The sequence below is a fragment of the Plutella xylostella genome, chromosome 19 (genome assembly GCF_932276165.1).
Source record: "Plutella xylostella chromosome 19, ilPluXylo3.1, whole genome shotgun sequence".
Classification (NCBI taxonomy): Eukaryota; Metazoa; Arthropoda; class Insecta; order Lepidoptera; family Plutellidae; genus Plutella; species Plutella xylostella.
The window spans coordinates 2,210,710-2,229,559 of NC_063999.1; the positions used below are offsets into that span (position 1 = coordinate 2,210,710).

The 18,850-nt window shown below is 36.7% G+C and overlaps 1 protein-coding gene across 9 annotated transcripts; it reads left to right on the top strand.

Annotated features, from left to right (window-relative positions):
* Positions 1–796: 796 nt before the first annotated feature.
* Positions 797–18,802, top strand: LOC105392280 (antichymotrypsin-1). Of its 9 annotated transcripts, none has more exons than XM_048628047.1 (10): positions 797–946; positions 1,566–1,648; positions 3,331–3,477; positions 3,942–4,145; positions 4,342–4,440; positions 5,177–5,317; positions 5,755–5,967; positions 13,831–13,963; positions 14,136–14,272; positions 18,174–18,363. In XM_048628047.1, exons 1-9 carry the CDS (start codon positions 913–915, stop codon positions 14,264–14,266), a joined length of 1,185 nt encoding a protein of 394 aa, XP_048484004.1. In that variant the 5' UTR covers positions 797–912; the 3' UTR covers positions 14,267–14,272; positions 18,174–18,363. The 9 variants fall into 9 exon arrangements, with proteins under 9 accessions (XP_048484004.1, XP_037962002.2, XP_048484003.1 ...); XM_038106074.2 differs by lacking the exon at positions 18,174–18,363 and adding an exon at positions 17,690–17,864; XM_048628046.1 differs by lacking the exon at positions 18,174–18,363 and adding an exon at positions 15,475–15,679.
* The last annotated feature ends 48 nt before the right edge of the window (positions 18,803–18,850 follow it).

Sequence of the window (18,850 nt, forward strand, 5' to 3'; positions counted from 1 at the left end):
TGTATTTTTATTCCATCCTCCAGTTATCAATCTATACTTACTGAAACTAGGTCTAAACCCTTCCTTCATTGGAAGGAGACCCGTGCCCCAGCAGTGGGGACGTAATGGGTCGTGATGAACTTACTGAAAATGAAACCTACCTACCTACTTTATACATAAGTACTTATCTTATCTTAGTGCGCTTATAGTGAAAGCATCAACCACTATGTGACTTCTAAAAAAGCGTACATGATTTGCATAACATCCTTCGATACTACCTGTACTCATGTACCTAAAGCAAACAGTGCGTCTGGTTTAGAAGTCGATGTTTAGTGTATGCTAACTACAAATAATCAAGTTAAAGATAAGTCCGTCAATTAAGGGGAAGTCGCACAGAAATATTGAGTGTTTGTAGAGTATTTTTCCATTATTTTTATAACAAAAATATCTGTTTGGCAAGTTCATGTTCCATTGAAAATTATTTCAAAAGAGAAAAGATAAATAAAGTATAATTATTGATTGCTAGTAGGTTCCTAGGTAGATATTATTATTACGTATGGGTAAAACTACGTGAATGAAGCAATTTTTGGCTCATTTTTCCTTATGGATCCTGTATGGCCAAAACTCAGAACTCTACACAATATAAGTACTTAGGTAGTAATCGTCAATACTCTATATTACACCTACTGAACTTTAAATCTGTACGGAACCCTGAACTCTTAAAACCTCTAGGTAACTAGGTACTTAAGAACACAAATACATACCGAGAGATGCCGAGTTTTTGTCTTTTTGTAAACATTTTAATCTCTAAGTGACCCGACCGGTCTTTCGATAATGGACCTACCTACCTACTAGGTAGGTAAGTACCTATATACATAATTATTAAACACAAATAGATGGACAAAGCAGTCTGCTGGTGACTAGCAACGAAACATGGCGACTGGATATTTAGTTCTTCTGCTAGTGGGTGAGTTTTTGTTGATGACATAATAAATATTTGTTTGTTCTAATCTAATTAAATAATTGTAATGAACTTGCCGATTAATGCATTCATTTCCTGATTGCCTGAATTGATTAGCATGCACTATTTAATTTTATTTAGATTGTATGGTACCTAGTAGGTATACTTAGCTAACAACTGGTTTTGTTCTACCCAAGATTGAAGTTCAATGTACGAATGGGGAAATCTGTTTTTATAAAACTGGACCTAAGTAGTTAGGTAGTTACCTATATATGAAGCTATAATTTACTGATACCTTCTTATGACTAAATCTTAAAATCTATAGTAAGTTAGTAGTACTAGTTAGTCTTTTATACTGTTTGTATGAACCTACAAAATGTAACATGACCTTTGTCGAATGAGCGGGTTTCCTCCACTACAGTAACTAGCTACCTAAAAGAGCTAAGAGATCTCACACTATGCATATTTTACCCGTTGCAAAGTTAGCATTGGTGCACTACTTATTTATATATTTTTGTGTATGTGGTATATCTGTGCAGTACTAAATAAATGTGTTTTTAATGTTATAAATAACTATCTTATGTATAATAATATGTGACAAAGTACGGCGTTCTTTTGGTTGCAGCGGCGTGCTGGGCCTACCCCCAAGATGTGCCGGAGTCAGCCCTGGGCAAGGTCATCGACCGCGCCTCCATGAAGGTTTTGAAGGTATGTGGAGTCCGCATCACATAATAGGTGAGAGGCGACTCAATTTACACTCACGACTCTCACGAGCAATGAAAAAGTTCATATGACAATAGCATCAAATTACTCCTAAACAGAAAATGCTAGCTTAAGTGACAATTTCTCCATAGTCGGTTAGAGCATAACCAGGTAGGTATTAGTGGTTGACTTTTGACACATCTGTCAAGAATTTTATATGGAGATGACGTATAATTGATACAATCTTTGGTCGGTTAGATAACCGACTATGGAGAAATTGGCACTAAGGATTCCTTCTGCAACATTGATTAAGTACATTTAACAGTGCACCAGGATATTACCAAATAAAAACTATTTGTTCATTTTTTTATTTCTAACTAAATCGGGTGTATTTTGAAAGTGGAACTAGTAACAGATTCATTCCGACCGAATTTACTTAGCATAACAATAGTTAGTTATGTATTTGTTATGCCATAATTTTATTTACGATCGTACAATGGTTGTGATTGTACGATCGCTAGAGGTTTTCGGTTTTACCAAAAAAACTAGACTAACTTGTAAGAGTTTAAGTAAAAACAATATTACTTGTAAGCCCAGTTACAGTTTTTTCGTGGTACTTAATAGATAGTTACTAAGTAGGTAGTTTATTACAAAACGTCGAAACAAAATATGTTTTGGTCAATACTAAGCTTATGTAATGTAAGGTACCTATAGGTAACAATGAGTCAAAACAAACTCTAAATACCTACATACGAAATTTATGTAAACATTCTCGCTTTTTTATAGATAACCATTTCTCTTAATTAACGAAAAGAACACTTATTATTAAATTTATCTAAGTACTTACTTATCTAATTGACCGCTAGATATCTAGGGGTAGGTATGGAATCAAAAATATGACTATACTTAATTTATAACATCTAGGTAGGTACCTGTGTCATTAATTAAATAATATACTTAATTTACATTTTTATGCATTATATTCGCGGCACAAGAAATATAAGAATGTATATTAGGTACCAAGCATACTTATTGAACCAATTTTTAGGATGTTCAACTTATCGTTAGTTAACGACAAAAGCCTAACTACACTCACGTGCAATGAAAAGGTTCCACTCTGAAAAGCATCAAATTACTCCTAACCGTAAAAAGCTAGCTAAACGGCGCCTTTTGCGACATTGAAGTTCATTTAACAGAGCATCATGATATTACCAACGAAAATCGGTAATATTTAGTTCCAATTTTAAATAAATTATTTGTAAAAATTGGGGTCGTATGTTGTCGGAATTTTGTGAGCGGAACTTTTTCATTGCCCGGCAGTGTATATTCCTTACTGGTAGGGGCTCTGAAAGATCTTCCAAAAAAATTGATTTGTTTTTTATTACATGAGTTATTATTATTAGATAATTTTATCCTTTAAATGTACTTAAGTATTTATCTAACTAATGGATAAAACCTTCAAAGCTGAGACAGTAAAGTTAAAAAAAAAAAAAAAAAAAAAAATTGTATATGGAATATACAGGGTGATGCAATAAGCTGAGACTCGCACTACAATACGCCTCTCACCTACCCTTTTTTTAATCCTATATCTACCTCATACAATTTCACCCAGAAAACCTTCACCCTGGAGTTCTAGTTCTATCTAGATTTATCACGGCCTCCACCTAACACCATATCCACACCCACAGGAAGCCTTCACGCTAGAGGCCGGCAAGAACGTGGTGTCCTCTCCACTGGGCATGCTGCTGCTGCTGTCTCAGTACTCCGCGGGACTCGGAGACGGCGCCCTTAAGCAGGAGATCACCAGCCTGCTCAGCACCAAGGGATACTCGGAGGTAAGGGAGTGCATAGGGAAGAAAACCAAGAGAAACTTTGGCAGCACTAACGGGCCTTTCAGGTTCTGACCAATTAAATTGTTGGGGAGAAAAAAATACGACTGAACCAACCAATTGGGGAATCGGGCCTACTCGACAGTGGAGACATCTGGTATTAGCTTTGCGTTTTCCTCCCCATAATTGTATTTGGCAGGTAAGTACCATATATGTATAGGTTACATTTAACTGCGAAAATCCAAGCAATGTGATATAATTGACTGAAATAGCTTATTGTTTCATGGCGTAAACGACAAGGCCACTCGTGCTAGGTACATTTATTTTGGCTAGATTTCTAAAAAGCCTAGACCTTGCTGAGGAACGTGCGACTGGAACAGTTCGCTCTAAAAAAACATCTGGAATGTTCTGATAACCAACCCCTAACAAAACTTCCACCACCTTCCCTAACCCCTCACGCAATCTTCCAGCTGGTCGCAGACTACGGGAAGCTGAGCAACACGTTCAGCTCCCTGAACCCCAACTTCCTGTCGCTGAAGAACAAGATCTACGTGGCTGAAGGGTTCACCCTGGACGATGAGTTCAGTGCCAGCTCCAGAGGAACTTACAGGAGCGAGATCGAGAACTTGAAGTTCACTGAACCTAACAAGGCCGCCGCTGTTATTAATGAATGGGTGAGAGATGAATTACTTGACTTATTGTCCTATGTCCCTTAGATGGGGCAGCTTACTGAAAACTAAGTTTGAGAGCGCTGCTGCGCCAAACTTCTATCCTGTCTTCTGATTGCATGATAGGTTAAATCTACATGATCGGGTCCACTTTGGTCCCCCTATCTTGGACCTCACTCCTCATAACAAGTGTTACTTCCAGGCAGAGAAAGAAACCCATGGAAACATCAAGAACGCCGTCAGCCCTGACGCCCTGAGCCCTGACGTCGCCGTAGCCATGTTCAACGTCATTTACTTCAAGGTTCGTCTTTACTAAATATATTCTTCTTATTCCCATGTTGGTGGTAAACACTAGAGCTAGACTAGGGATTGCCACTGTGGTGGAAAATTGGCCAGCAAGATTAGCGTTAATCGCTGATTGTCCAGGATGTGTACATAAAAGCAACAGCTGAAACGTCACTCGAGGAGCTCTCATCATTATCATCATCACCCTATAGCAGTCCTCTGCTGGACGTAGGCCTCTCTCAGAGTTCGCCACTCGATGCGATATATAGCTTTCCGCATCCAATCATTACCAGCTTTCGAAAGTCTTCCCATAAGAAGAGCTCTATCATCATCATAATTATTTAATGTCATGTTATTAAAAGATCAGTATTTACAAACAACCGAATGGCGTAGTGGTTAGTGACCCTGACTACTGAGCCGATGGTCCCGGGTTCGATTCCCGGCTGGGGCAGATATTTGTTTAAACACAGATATTTGTTCTCAGGTCTTGGATGTGCCCGTAAAATGGCAATAGGCCCGCCCCCTATTACATTGGGACTAACATAACACTCTGGCGAAAAGTGGGTGCAGTAATGCACCTCTGCCTACCCCGCAAGGGAGTACATAAGTACAAGGCGTGAGTGCGTGTGTGTTATTTACAAACAGGACTAGGACTAGGCCTAAACCCTTCCTTCATTGGAAGGAGACCCGTGCCCCAGCAGTGGGGACGTGATGGGTCGTCATGATGATTTACAAACAGTGTTCTTCTCCAGGGCCAATGGGAGTACCCGTTCACGAAGGAAGAGACGAAGGAAAAGGACTTCCACCTGTCCAAGGACAAGAAGGTCAAGAAGAGCATCATGCACGTGATGAAGAACTTCCGCTACCATGACAGCGAACTGCTCGGGGCTCAGGTATAATATGGGAATATAATATTATGTAGGTAATTAACTAATATCTTTATTAGTCACCAAAACAATAGAATATATTTAAAAAAATACAATAGGTGGGCTTATAGCTATGAGCGATCTCGTACAGGTAACCGCCAGAAAAAAAGCACTGCTACGTACAGTTAGGGCAGAAAGTTAAAGGTTGAACTGTATAAGAGTATGTGTAAAATGGTGTATAATATAATATGTTAGATATTTAGTAAACTTTGTAACATAGGTAAGTACTATGTATACGTATTCAAGATGTAGGTATCATTGAAAGGGCCTTGCTAGTATGTTACGCATCAAAAGGTCTGCAAAGTTGTAACCATAAAAGTTTACTGCTGTCTTTCATGGCTGTGGTTCATAAATCCCTCACATCAAATGCATCATTTTAAGCTGACTCTGACCTTTGATTTCAGTTGGCTGAGCTTCCATACCAAGAAGAAGGGTTCCGCATGATCGTCGCTCTGCCCCACGAAGTCGATGGACTATCATCAGTGGTGGAGAAGGTGGCCCAGAACGGTCTGCTTGGGGAGGCTTCCAAACTGGAGTACACACGCGGTGGAGTCTGCTTGGAGCTGCCGAAGTTTAACGTGGACTCTGATTTGGACTTTGAGGACATTTTGAAGAAGGTTTGTTGACGATGATTCTTCACTGTTATAACTGTAAATTGTAATCCCTGAAAGTGGTGGTCAAAGGTAGTATGTAGTAACGTGATTGGTTATGGCATTGTTGCTTATATTACTACGGTCTTATTCATAAAAAGTAACGGGAGACCTATAGGCCTGCTATAAGCAAATGTCAAAAAAACTTTATTCATAAACGATCAATAGCGCTAAAGAACTCTCCAACTGATTCGTAAAACCTTGATATGCTAAAGTTGGCTGGACCCTACTATACACCTTCCGTAAACCTCCTATTGTACAAAAACATGGCGGCCGGTCAACAGCTGTTCTGCTTTATTGACGATTTGACATTTGTTGTGAGTTAATATTTGCTGAAAATAAGTTGCCATGGTAACGTAAAAATTTTATTATTTTTTTTGTGGGTTTTGGCTTGGCCACTGCGCCTTTAAGCCACCGTAAACTTTTTTATGTGCCGCGCCATGGCTAACATAGATAATAGAGATTGATAAATGAATGAAAGTTTTCGCTATTTTTGTTTATGGTTTCGTCGGACCGGCAACCATGGAAGTAATAATACAACAGGAATGCGCACTGCACCAAAAAAACGAGCCGACAGAGATAGTCAGCACGGAGCCCTCCATCTCTTTCTATTTTTGGTGACCATAATTTTAGGTAATTCATGAGACATCACTTCTAATCTATCATGTCGCGAATAGGTGTCGATGGTCTCAAAGTCACCTATTATTCGAATAATTCGATTGCAATGTAGGTACGAATGTATTTTGGTGATATGACAATTGAGTAAACAAATGGGGTGAATGTAAAATTTGTATAGATGTGTTGTTGCAGCGCAAACTGCAATGTAATATTGATATGTTTTTTTTCCATATCAATTAGATATTCCCAAGGTTTGAACTAGCAACAACAATCTGTCTTTTTACCAAATTCTACTAAGATGGACTTTATAGTTCGACTGTAACGATAATAAACATTTGCGATGAATCGGGATTTATCATCGGGTTTAAAATGATGAAAATTTGTGGGAATTACTTGGAACCACCTTTGCTATGTTTCTTCATTGGAAGGAAAGCTGAAATTTGGGAAAATATAATTTTAAGTAAATAAAATTAAGTTGGGTGTAGTGTTGACAAGAAAGTGTCAAAACAGGTTAACATTAAACGCAACTATGTACCTAAATCAGCAGCTCATAACTCTTTACCAGACTTATAAGATAACAGCCACAATAATACCTAATGATACTTAGGTATAAAATAAAACAAAAAGTTGAATGAAACAGGTCCTAATTTTTTTTTTTTTTTTTTTTTTTTTTCTTTTGGACTCGCGCGACTAGCGCATTTGCCACTAACAGCATATGTTTTTTTTTTTTTACAAAATAAAAGGTAAGGAAACGAAACACGGAAATGTTAGGGAAAAAGGAAAGGACATAGGATCAGGAAAGTTCAGGTATAAAGAAATACACTTAATATAAAACATTGAAAAAGGCAAAAAAAAAAAAAATAAGTACATATTTACAACTCAATATTATTTTGACTGAGAAAATCAACTAAAATATTATAAACCTTTACTTTACATATATGTAATAAACTATGAATGGAAGATGGGAGAGGAATTTTTAAGGCAATCAAAGAATTATAAAAATCAGAATGATCAAAAAGAGGACATGAAAAGAACAAATGGTTCAAATCTGCCCAATCTGCACCACATTCACACTCAGGAGTTGTCACAATATTCATCTTGTATAAATGAGCTGGAGTACAAACGTGCCCCAGTCTCATTCGTACAAGAGAAGAGGTTTTGTTTTTAGAATAACATATCTTATGAAACCAAGGTTTATTTGGAATATCTACTTGAATTGTTTTATAGTGAGCTCCTTTCATGTAAGCATTCCACTTTTCCTTCCATGTAGACTGTAAAAAAGTTTTTGGTAAAGAATCTAAGTCATGAGAGAATATTTTATAAGGAAAGGAGTCACCACAAGAAACCGCCTCATTGGCCAACTTATCAGCCATTTCATTCCCTCTAATGCCACAATGACTAGGTACCCAAGCAAATGAAACCGAGATACCTAGATTATAACATTTTTGAATGTCTGCTCTAATATTAAAAATTAAAGGAAAGTTATATTTAAGTTTAAATGGAAATCTGTCTAATGTCTGAAGAGAGCTTAATGAATCCGTAAATATGACTGTCTTTTGAAGTTTACATATAAGAATATACTCTAAAGCTTTCGAAATACCAAATAATTCACCTGTAAAGACAGATGTCTCTGGAGGAAGTTTGATTTTCTGTACTATGTTATATTGGGAGTGGTAAACTCCTACACCTACTATTCCTGAAGAGGAATGTTTCGAAGCATCTGTGTAGATATAATGATAACCCTGCCATTCATTCTCAAGAACTTGTAAGAAATGATTGTTAGTAAAATCACCACTTCCCACTCCAGTGTTTAAAATAACATTTAAGTTTGAAACTAAGGCCTCATAATCACATTCGAAAATTGGAAGATGGGTTGGCCGATTGATGGGCGCACACAAAGATTTATATTTTCGGAAACTATTTACTAAACATGGGATAGGTTTATATCTCCAGTAAGAAGAGGACTGAACATGTTCATTAAGATATTGAAGTTTGGAAATAAGGGGATGATGAGAAAATTGTAGGATTCTAAATAAGAATTTATCAGAGAGGTATTGCCGACGTAGGGCAAAGGGAGGTTCGGCACACTCCACTTGCAAGGCGCTGATAGGGGAAGAGCGCATAGCACCTGTTACCAATCTTAGGGCCTTAGATTGTATGACATCTATACGTTTAAGTCCAGTGACATTACTAAGATCAAATACTATAGACCCATAATCGATAACACTCCTTATCATAGCATTATAAAGCAATTTCATTGAAAAGGGGTGGGCACCCCACCATACACCAGAAAGACATCGCAACATATTTAATACTTTCTCACATTTCATTACTATGTAATCAATGTGAGGTAAACCCGACAATTTACGGTCAAGAATCACACCAAGAAACTTAGTGTGACTCTTAACAGGAATTATGACATTATCATATGAAACTGTTATGGGAGGAGGCATTCTCTTTCTTGTAAATAATACTATTTCGCTTTTATAAGGTGAAAGCTGTAAATGATTGGCATCCAACCATATCTGTAACTTCCCCAAGTCACCCGATAAAATGGTCACCGTCTCATCTATTGACCTATTACTGCAATAAAAAACTAAATCATCAGCATACTGAATAATATTTACATTACTAATTGATGATTCTAAATCGTACGAGTAGATATTAAATAACAATGGACTAAGCACCGATCCCTGAGGGAGACCTTTACATATAATTCTACTGCTTGTAGATTGTCCATTTTCGAGTAAAATAGTTCTATTGGTTAATATATTCATAATGAAGTTGGATAACAAAATCGGTACATTCAAAGCTAAAAGTTTACGACGTAGTATACTCAAGTTAACATTATCATAGGCGGAAGTAATATCCAAGAACGCAGCCAAAACGGATGCATTGGCAGAAAATGACAGACGAATATCTGTCACTAATAGGGAAATACAGTCCATGGTGCTTTTGCCTTTCCTAAAACCATATTGACTTTGAGGCAATAAACTATTACTTTCCATAAACCATTCAAGCCTATTTTTAATTAAGTGCTCTGCAATCTTAAGTATTACTAACGAAAGAGCTATTGGTCTGAAGCCTGAAGGATCTGAGGGATTTTTGAGAGGTTTAAGCAGAGGAATAATAGTCTGTACTTTCCATAAATGAGGTACATTACCAGAAATCAACACATGGTTGATAATCTCCAAGTAGTATAATAGTGTATTATCAGACAAATGAGCAAAGAAAGAATAAGGAATACCATCACACCCTGGTGCGGAATCTTTACAATATTTAATAATACCTTTCAATTCATTTAAGTTAAAAGGAGAGTTTAATCCTACTTGGTTGTCAACTATTGAAGGGGGAATGGAATATTTACAACATAAAGATTCTGGGGGAACTGAAGGAGGAGCTAACCTGTCAAGAAACTGTTCAGTCAGAGAAGGGGGAAAAGCATTAATTGTGGATTCCTTGAAAGCAGATTTAAATCTTCTTATATTTGCCCACACTTCGGAAGGATTTACTTGGGGAGATATGGAAAGACAAAAAGATCGCCAACTAGCAAACTTTTTCTGTTTAAATAACTGTTTAGTTTTAGTGATAGTTTCTGTGAGTATACTAAAATTTTCATCAGTAGTACAGTTAGAGTAATTTAGTTCAGCCAATTTCCTATCTTTTATTGCTAAAGTGCAGTCACTATCCCACCAGGGTGGAGAAGGACACTGTACCTTTTTAGATTTTTTAAGAGGGAATACTTCTTCAGCAGATTCTATGATGATTTTTGTTAAGGCTTCAGCGCATAAGTTTTCATTACCACATGAAACACTAGGTAAAGCGCTTATTTTACTGTCAACTTTCTGTTGAAAATTACTCCAATTAGCCTTTTCCAGATTAAATTTAAAACGAGGGTTGATTTTACAGGGTGGTGTGGATGAAAATTTTGAAGTGAATTTAATTAAAATAGGAAAGTGGTCACTGCCAAAAGTGGAGGGAAGGGGTGTCCAGAGTAGTTCAGCTGCTAATTTGGGTGAACAGATAGATAGGTCGGGGGCACTTATGCCTTGGCCAGGAGCAGTCCTACGAGTAGCTGAGCCATTATTTAATATAACTAGGTTATACTTATCAACTAATTCTAAAATATTTACAGAACAGGGTGTTGGAGTAGAAGCAATAGTGCTACCCCAAGAGGAGTGTTGGCAGTTAAGATCACCTAAAATTAAAAGAGGTTTAGGAATAGAAGATAGGAGACCATCAATCTCATTGATGATATCAGAAGAAGCAAGGGGTATATACAAAGAAACAAAGGTAATGTTATTAACCTTTACGGCAATAATGGAGAAATTACTACTATGGGATGGAATGGGAATATGTACATAATTACACGGACGCCTGATGAATAAGGCTGTACCACCATATCCATCAGATCTGTCCTCTCTCAGACTAGAGTAGCCTGGGATTTTAAAGATAGAGCCTGGCTTAAGCCAGGTCTCTTGAAATGATAATATAAATGGTTTGTATTTATTAATTAAATGAATTAAATCAGATTTTTTATTTCTTATACTTTGGCAATTCCACTGAATCATTTGTTGCTGATTGTGGTGAGCCATTGTTAGTTGAAGGTTTATGCATGTTAGTATGGTCATCGTTGGACGGTGTGTTTTTATATTTACATTGAGTTAAATATGTAGTTAACATTTTAATTAACTCCTCAATCGTAGAGGCTGTTGATTGTTCTGAAATAGTTATATTTTCACGATGTTTAATAACACCCCCATTCGGAGATGATTCGACATGTTCCTGAATTATTTCATTATGAGCCTTTCTATCATAACCCTTGGCTATGGTAGGAGGCGATTTCGGTTTCAGATAAACAATTTTTTTATATGAAGTTGAAGATGAAGGATTATTTACAAATGATAAATCATTATTAGTAGCCATGAATGGAGTGGAGATCGGTTTAGATGAAACCACTTCAGAAAACAATCGGGTGACTTGAGGATGAATTTTGCTGGCCTCAGCATAAGAGATGCAGCTCTGCGCCATGGACAATTTAATCGCCCTTTGTCTTTCAAATTCTGGACACTTCTTGTTGGTTGCAAAGTGCGAGCCACCACATGAGCAGCATTGGAAGTCGCCTTCCTCTGCTGAACATGTAGATCCCGAGTGTTTGCCGCCACACTTGAAGCACCGAGGTAAAGATCTGCACTGATCCTTAACATGTCCAAACCGACAACAGTTAAAGCACTGAACAGTGGGGAAGATATAAAGTTCTACGGAGAGGGAAGAGTAACACATGAAGATTCTTTTAGGAAGAACTTGGCCATCAAATGTTGCTACGACTGTACCTGTGTTAATATGGGATGCCTTTCCATCATTAAAAACTTTACGTTTCATTCTTCTTATTTTTATTATTTTTCCACAGCCTATTGGAGTGGACATATCTTTAATTATGTCCTCCTCTGTCCAATCAAGTGGGACTCCTTTAATGACACCCATGCGGGTGACATTAAAAGTGGGGATAAAAACTTTATATTTTTCTTTTAAAGCCAAGTTCTCCATGAATAAATTTGCGTCTTCAAATTCAGAAAAACTCACTGAAACTTTGTTCCGGCCAATTTTCTTAAGGCTTCCATTTATAATATTTTTAACGTTATTTTGCTTTAAGACGCGTCCAAATGACACGGGGTGTAGTATCGAATTGGACGAATCAGATTCCGTGATTTTCTGAATATGCACAATGAAAGGTGCAGCATCTGTTTTATTATAAGTGGACCTTCCAACTGGGTTGTAGGTGTAGGGTGTTTTTGAAGTATCAGTTTGCTGTGGTGGTGTAGGGACAATTTGTGGTGCAGATTGAGTTGAGGGTTCCACAATTGCATCTGCTTGAGAGCAGGCACAATCATGTTCCCTGTTGATCTTTCCATGTTTTCTCCTTTTTTTATTGCAATGTTTGCACATACGAGATGGCCTAATTCTTTTTCTAGTGGTTTTGATAGAGGATACTGAGGCATCAGTATCCATACTGCTTTCTATTGTTACGAAATGTCCGACCTCCGGAGGGGCCGTGCCCCCCGGGTCAGGGGGCTCCATAACGGGCCAAACTATAAATAACTTTAAAACTTACCTATATGTCGGCAAACTAATAAAAATTAACAAATTAAAATATATACACACAAATGTAACGATATTTGCAAGTTAAAACAAGCCTGATCCTGTTTATAATTAGTTTACAAAAATTGTTAGAAAAAAAGACACCCGCTCAATTCGACGTTTCCCGCGCTTTTTCAGGTCCTAATTAATGGAAAGTGATTCAAAAGTACGAATGAATGGTCACCCTAACCATAACGTCTCTCACAACAGTATAAATGTCATCCGTCATCTTGACAACTTCGGTCTTGTCGTAAAGTATTTAGAAAAACTACCAATATTTTTTTATGAAATTATTATTCAAACAAATACCAAATATTTCATTAAAATTACATGTTTATAATGATTTATTATAAATTTGTTTTTGAAAATGAGATGATATACAGTAGTCTATGAGTTAATTTAATATTTTTTTTGCATAGCTCTCTTCGTACAAAATCTACTAAAGTTTACACAACTAAATCCTGGCAATTGTTAGAAAGAGAGGAAGGGCTCTGTGGTAACCCTCTCTATCGGCTCGCGGCCTCTTTCACTTCAAATATAAATCTTAAGGTGAATTCGTTAGGTCTATTTTTGTTTGCAGCATTTTGGTGAGTGCGCATTCCTGTTGTATTATTACTTCCATGCCGGCAACTTAATAGGGTAAATGTCAAAATGTTTGGTCTGTGAAATCTATTAGCATCACTATAGTTAATGAAGGTTTACGGAACGATTATGAATAGAGATTTTTATGAAACCACAAATAGGCTTAAAGTGTTCCGTAGCTACTGAGCTCAGTAAACCTACTTTAAGGTTTTTTTATGAATAAGACCGCTAGAATCTAGATATGCAGGTTTCCGCACGATGTAGCTATTAAGTAATTCATTTCACCTTAAGACCACTTGGTATAATTTACTTTAGTATGCTTTAGTTAACTATATTCCTTAACGATACGGCATCTTCGTAATTTTTTGTCAGTATAAACTAATTATTTTTTACCAAGATTTGATGCCTTGTGGATTCACTTTAAGCCCAGAATAATAACTCGTATCTAGCTTTATGTCCCGTAAAATGCTTTAACGCGCCTCCATTCCACAGGTCGGCCTGTCGCATCTGTTCACGGAGCCAGCCACGAAGCTGGTGAAGAACCAGTCCGTGGTGGTCTCCAAGGCGTTCCAGAAGGCCTTCATCAAGGTCGACGAGGAGGGGTCTACTGCTGGAGCATTCTCTGGTGAGTGTAATTACTTCGACGATCACGAAAAGTTTTGAATTGCTGCACAAAATCCGATGGATGCCAAAAACCCTCCAAATCTTGGGGGCTGATTTCCTGAAGAGGATTTCTACGGCCTGTGCGTTGGTGTTTTATACGGATTATCCTGTATAAATTCAAACATTCATTGCAGGTCTCTTGGTTAGACCTGTTTCTGCTGTGTTGTATGAGCCAGATCCGATTGTTTTTAAAGCTGATCATCCTTTCTTCTATGCCATTCTTCGTGAGGATATATTTTTGTTCACTGGCACTTACGAGCATTAGCTAAACGTAAGTAAGGAATTCATTGTTGATATGTAGCTACCAGCTAAATAAAGAAAATACAGTTAAATGGTAGGTGAAGGTGAAACATATTTAGTAAGCCGGGCACAGTACATAACAAATAGGTATATTGTATTTGGTACAATAAGGGTCATATTATTAGCACATAAAACTGAAAAATAATATGTAGGTTGGTGGTGGTAATAAAGTCAAATTTAATTTTCTAACAAGCTTTCTAGTTAACAACCATACTATGTACCTAACTTACTACAAGTACCGATACAGTCAGATTCACTCGTAGCAAGACACTTTTGTACCTCGTCAAGTTCATAAACTGCCGATAATAAAGGATTAAATAAATAAATAAATAATTTGCAGATGGTGAGTTTGATACCAATCCGCACTAGGCCAGCGCGGTGGCCAAGGCTTAAAACGCTTTCTTTATTCGATAAAGACCCGTGCCCCACCCAGTAGTAGTAGGGAACGTGATGGGTCAAGAATGACGATGATCATGAATTAGACAAGGTACAAAAGTCACTACTAATGAAACGGGTTCGAAATAGAATCTAATGGAATGGAATCCTGGTCTGGAATATTTTACCTACCTTTTTATAGAGATGGTACGTTTGGGTAAGTTCGTGCATAAATGTATGTCCTTATTTCAGGTGTAATTGGCGCATTTATAACATCTGTGCGTCGCTATGACCCTCCTATCAAGTTTCACGTAGACCGACCTTTCTTCTACTCAATTCTGCACAAAGATATCGTACTCTTTGCTGGCACTTACTTACATTAACTAAAACTAAATTATTCTGATCAATAAAATATAAGATTTATAGAAGTTTCAATTACAATATTTTCTAAATTTTCTTTCTTTTTGTTTTCTTTTTCTCTTCCATATCTTCCACACCCATCCCCTCACCACTTCTCGCCACATCCATACAATCCTATCCCGTAATCTTCTATTGTTTTCCCTACTCTCCACACTTTTAGCCTAAACTCCGTCTCCTCTCTGTTGCTTCTCTTCCATACCCTCCCTTCAATTTGTGAAAGTATTAGCTAGTCAGAATAGTGTCAGATTATTATAACTACCTATAGATTTATAAGTAAGTAACATGTTTTTAGCTACCAATGAAGCTAGTCATACCTACCTTTTCGTAGAGTTGTTACGTTTGAGTAAGTTCGTGCGTAAATTGATGTCCTTATTTCAGGTTTATTTGCCGAATACTCCATAACATCTGTGCAGCACTATGACCCTCCTATCGAGTTTCACGTAGACCGACCTTTCTTCTACTCAATTCTACACAAAGATATCGTACTCTTTACGGGCGCTTACATTAATTAATTATGATCAATATAAAATATACGATTTATAATAATTACAATATACGATAAATACCTTTTTTCTAAATTGCTTTTCTTTTTGTTTTATTTCGCTTCCAGGATATTTATTCCATATTCAAAATCAACATAGCCAAAAATATCCTGTTCTCTCCACTACCCTACCTTCCTATGTCCAACGTCACTTCCATTGAATCCTATCCTCTAACCTCTTAGTTAATGTCTTCCCTCCACAAATTTCTATTAAACTCCGTTTCCTCCCCGTTGCTTCTTGCTTCTTCCATCCCTTCCATCCCCTCCCTTCATTTATCAAACTCTAGTCGGAAGAAAAGCTTCAGATTATTATAACTATAGATTTATAAAAATGTTATAAGGCAACTTATAACCTTATATTAGGTAAAAAATATATAAAATTATCTGATTTAGGACCCAAAAAAATTTAATCTTTGTCCATCTCATTATTGATTTTTTGGCATTCGAAATCCCATACATATTTGATGACTGCAAAAGAAAACCAACTTTTCTTACCAGACATAAGGGGACGTCAAAAATACAATAGTACAGTTCTCCCATATTAATAATGCGCATGCAAATCTTCGCAAACTGTCGTATTCCCGGAAACACCCGAATCAGTGCCTTAAACAAAGCACTTGCATTTTGATCCTTGTTCGAAAGAAATAGTAGTCAATATCATGTGACACATAATCGAAAACAATTTGGGCGGTCGGTGGCTGTCACCGATCAGTCAAGGGTCTCAAGGTCAAGATCAATATTACTTTTGTGGAATTATAAAGAGCTGCAATTACACATCGTTCTTGTTATTTTTTTCAAATGTGAATTTAATTTCAACTTTAATTATTTTTGACGATGCCATATTATGAGGCACATTTAAGAATAAAATATGCGTCACATTGATAGACTTCACTTTGCCAATAAAGCCACACCCAAAAGACCAAGTTTGTAATTGTAATATTATTGTGAATGATCAGCGCTGTAAATACTTTTGAACTGAGATTTTAATGTAAACATTTTTATTAATGTGAAATAATCAGTGCTGTAAATACTTTTGAACTGAGATTTCAATTTTTTTATATAAACCTGTGTTTGAAATCCATTTTTAGGGTTCCGTAGCCAAAATGGCAAAAACGGAACCCTTATAGTTTCGTCATGTCCGTCTGTCCGTCTGTCCGTCTGTCCGTCTGTCACAGCCGATTTACTCGGAAACTATAAGTACTACAGTGATGAAATTTGATGGGAATATGTGTTGTATGAACCGCTACAAAAATATGACACTAAATAGTAAAAAAAAGAATTGGGGGTGGGGCCCCCCATACATGTAACTGAGAGATGAAATTTTTTTTTTCGATGTACATACCCGTGTGGGGTATCAATGGAAAAAATTATATAAAGTTTTCTAAAAAACATTTTTCTTAAAGTGAACGGTTTTTGAGATATCAGCTCTCAAAGTCGTAAAAAGTATGTCCCCCCCCCTCTATTTTTAAAACTACGGGGTATAAAATTCTAAAAAAAATAGAGGTGATGCATGCTAATTAACTCTTTCAACGATTTTTGGTTTGATCAAAGTATCTCTTATAGTTTTTGAGATAGGTTGATTTAACTATTTGCTGCTACGGAACCCTTTGTGCGCGAGCCCGACTCGCACTTGGCCGGTTTTCCTTATAATATAAACCTTGTGTTATTTAAACCTTCTTTCATCCATCTTTACATCAGCTTCAGTAAGACACTTGAAAAGTACCTACTGTATCATTTTCGAAGTAAATTTTAATATTATGGAATATTATGAATTATCGAATCAAATTTCGTTACTGATAAATCAATTATCTCTTTTAGCACCAATTACATAATTCTACTAAAATTTCATGAAGAAAATGCACTTAACCACTCTAAATACATAATAGTTTTCTAACGCTCGGGAATACGACCGTTGCCGAACAATGACGAAGATTTCTATGTGCATTATCAATTTTGGGGAACTGTAATAGTGGAAGCTCTATAGATAAGTAATCGCAGTAGTTACCTAGTATGTACTTATCATGTAAACTTGGAGTCTATTTTCTGTTGCAGGTTTATTAATAGCTGAATCATTGAACATCCCTGAACCAATTCCTGTAATGTTTCACGTTGACCGTCCGTTCTTCTTCGCTATTTTACACAAAGATATCATTATTTTTACTGGAACTTATAATCATTAATGTTTTTTATTTTTCATTTTTGAATAAATCTCCCTGAGGTCAGCTTATATTTAGTTTAATTGAACCTTAATTCCTAATACGAAGTACCCACTAAAGTACCCTATTATTAGGCAGTTAGTAGGTTAGCGCAGATTAATTAGCTATAGTAGGTACTTGTATTGTAGGAAGTACTAACTTATAAATTCATAAAACATACAAACATGTATTAAGAACTAGGTACGCTAGTAATGTTTTCACCGATTTGCCGTTATAGACTAGGACGATATCGAATGATAGAGTACTTACCTACCCTTGCGTAGACTACACGTAATATATGTTTGAGTAAGTTGGTGCATAAATTATTGTCTTTTTTTCAGGTGCGATTGCCGTTTTGACATCTCTGCAGATTCCTGAACCAGTTCCTATCAAATTTCTCGTAGACCGTCCTTTCTTCTACGCAATTCTCCACAAAGATATCGTACTATTTACTGGCACTTACATTCACTAAATCATTTTGCCAACTCACTGTCTTTGTGATCAATAAAAGTCATGATTTTTAAGAGAAAACATTGTTTTTAATTAATTCTTAAAATTTCAAGCCACGGTACTAACTTTATTTTATTTGCTAACAATCACAATATTAACTAATACTTAGTACCCAAAAGTGCCTCTTGTCCATTCACATGTAATTTACTCTCTATTCTTTCTTCTTCCTTCTAAACATCTATGCTAACTTTGTAATTCTAATCTTCTATTATTCCTTCTTCCTCCTAACCTATGCTTACTTTTTCCTCTATCGCTTCTCCTCTGTCTTCCTTCCAGGCATGATTGCTGTCCCCATGTCTTCCAACTACGTAGTTCCTGACCCCGTCATGTTCCATGTGGACCGCCCCTTCTTCTACGCCATTCTTCATCAGGACGTGATTGTCTTTGCTGGTACCTACACGCACTAAGTGGCGCTGGTTTGGATTGATTGAAGACTAATAAATTGCGTATTTGAACGTCATCTTTTGTTTTATTTTCTTCATACTTAAAATGAGGATACTATTATAAC

Coding starts and splice junctions, on each gene's coding strand:
- LOC105392280 (XM_038106069.2), top strand. CDS start 913: ATGGCGACTGGATATTTAGTTCTTCTGCTAGTGG. Junction 5,318..5,754: donor GCGAACTGCTCGGGGCTCAG/GTATAATATGGG, acceptor CTTTGATTTCAG/TTGGCTGAGCTTCCATACCA. Junction 13,964..15,474: donor TACTGCTGGAGCATTCTCTG/GTGAGTGTAATT, acceptor TCCTTATTTCAG/GTTTATTTGCCGAATACTCC.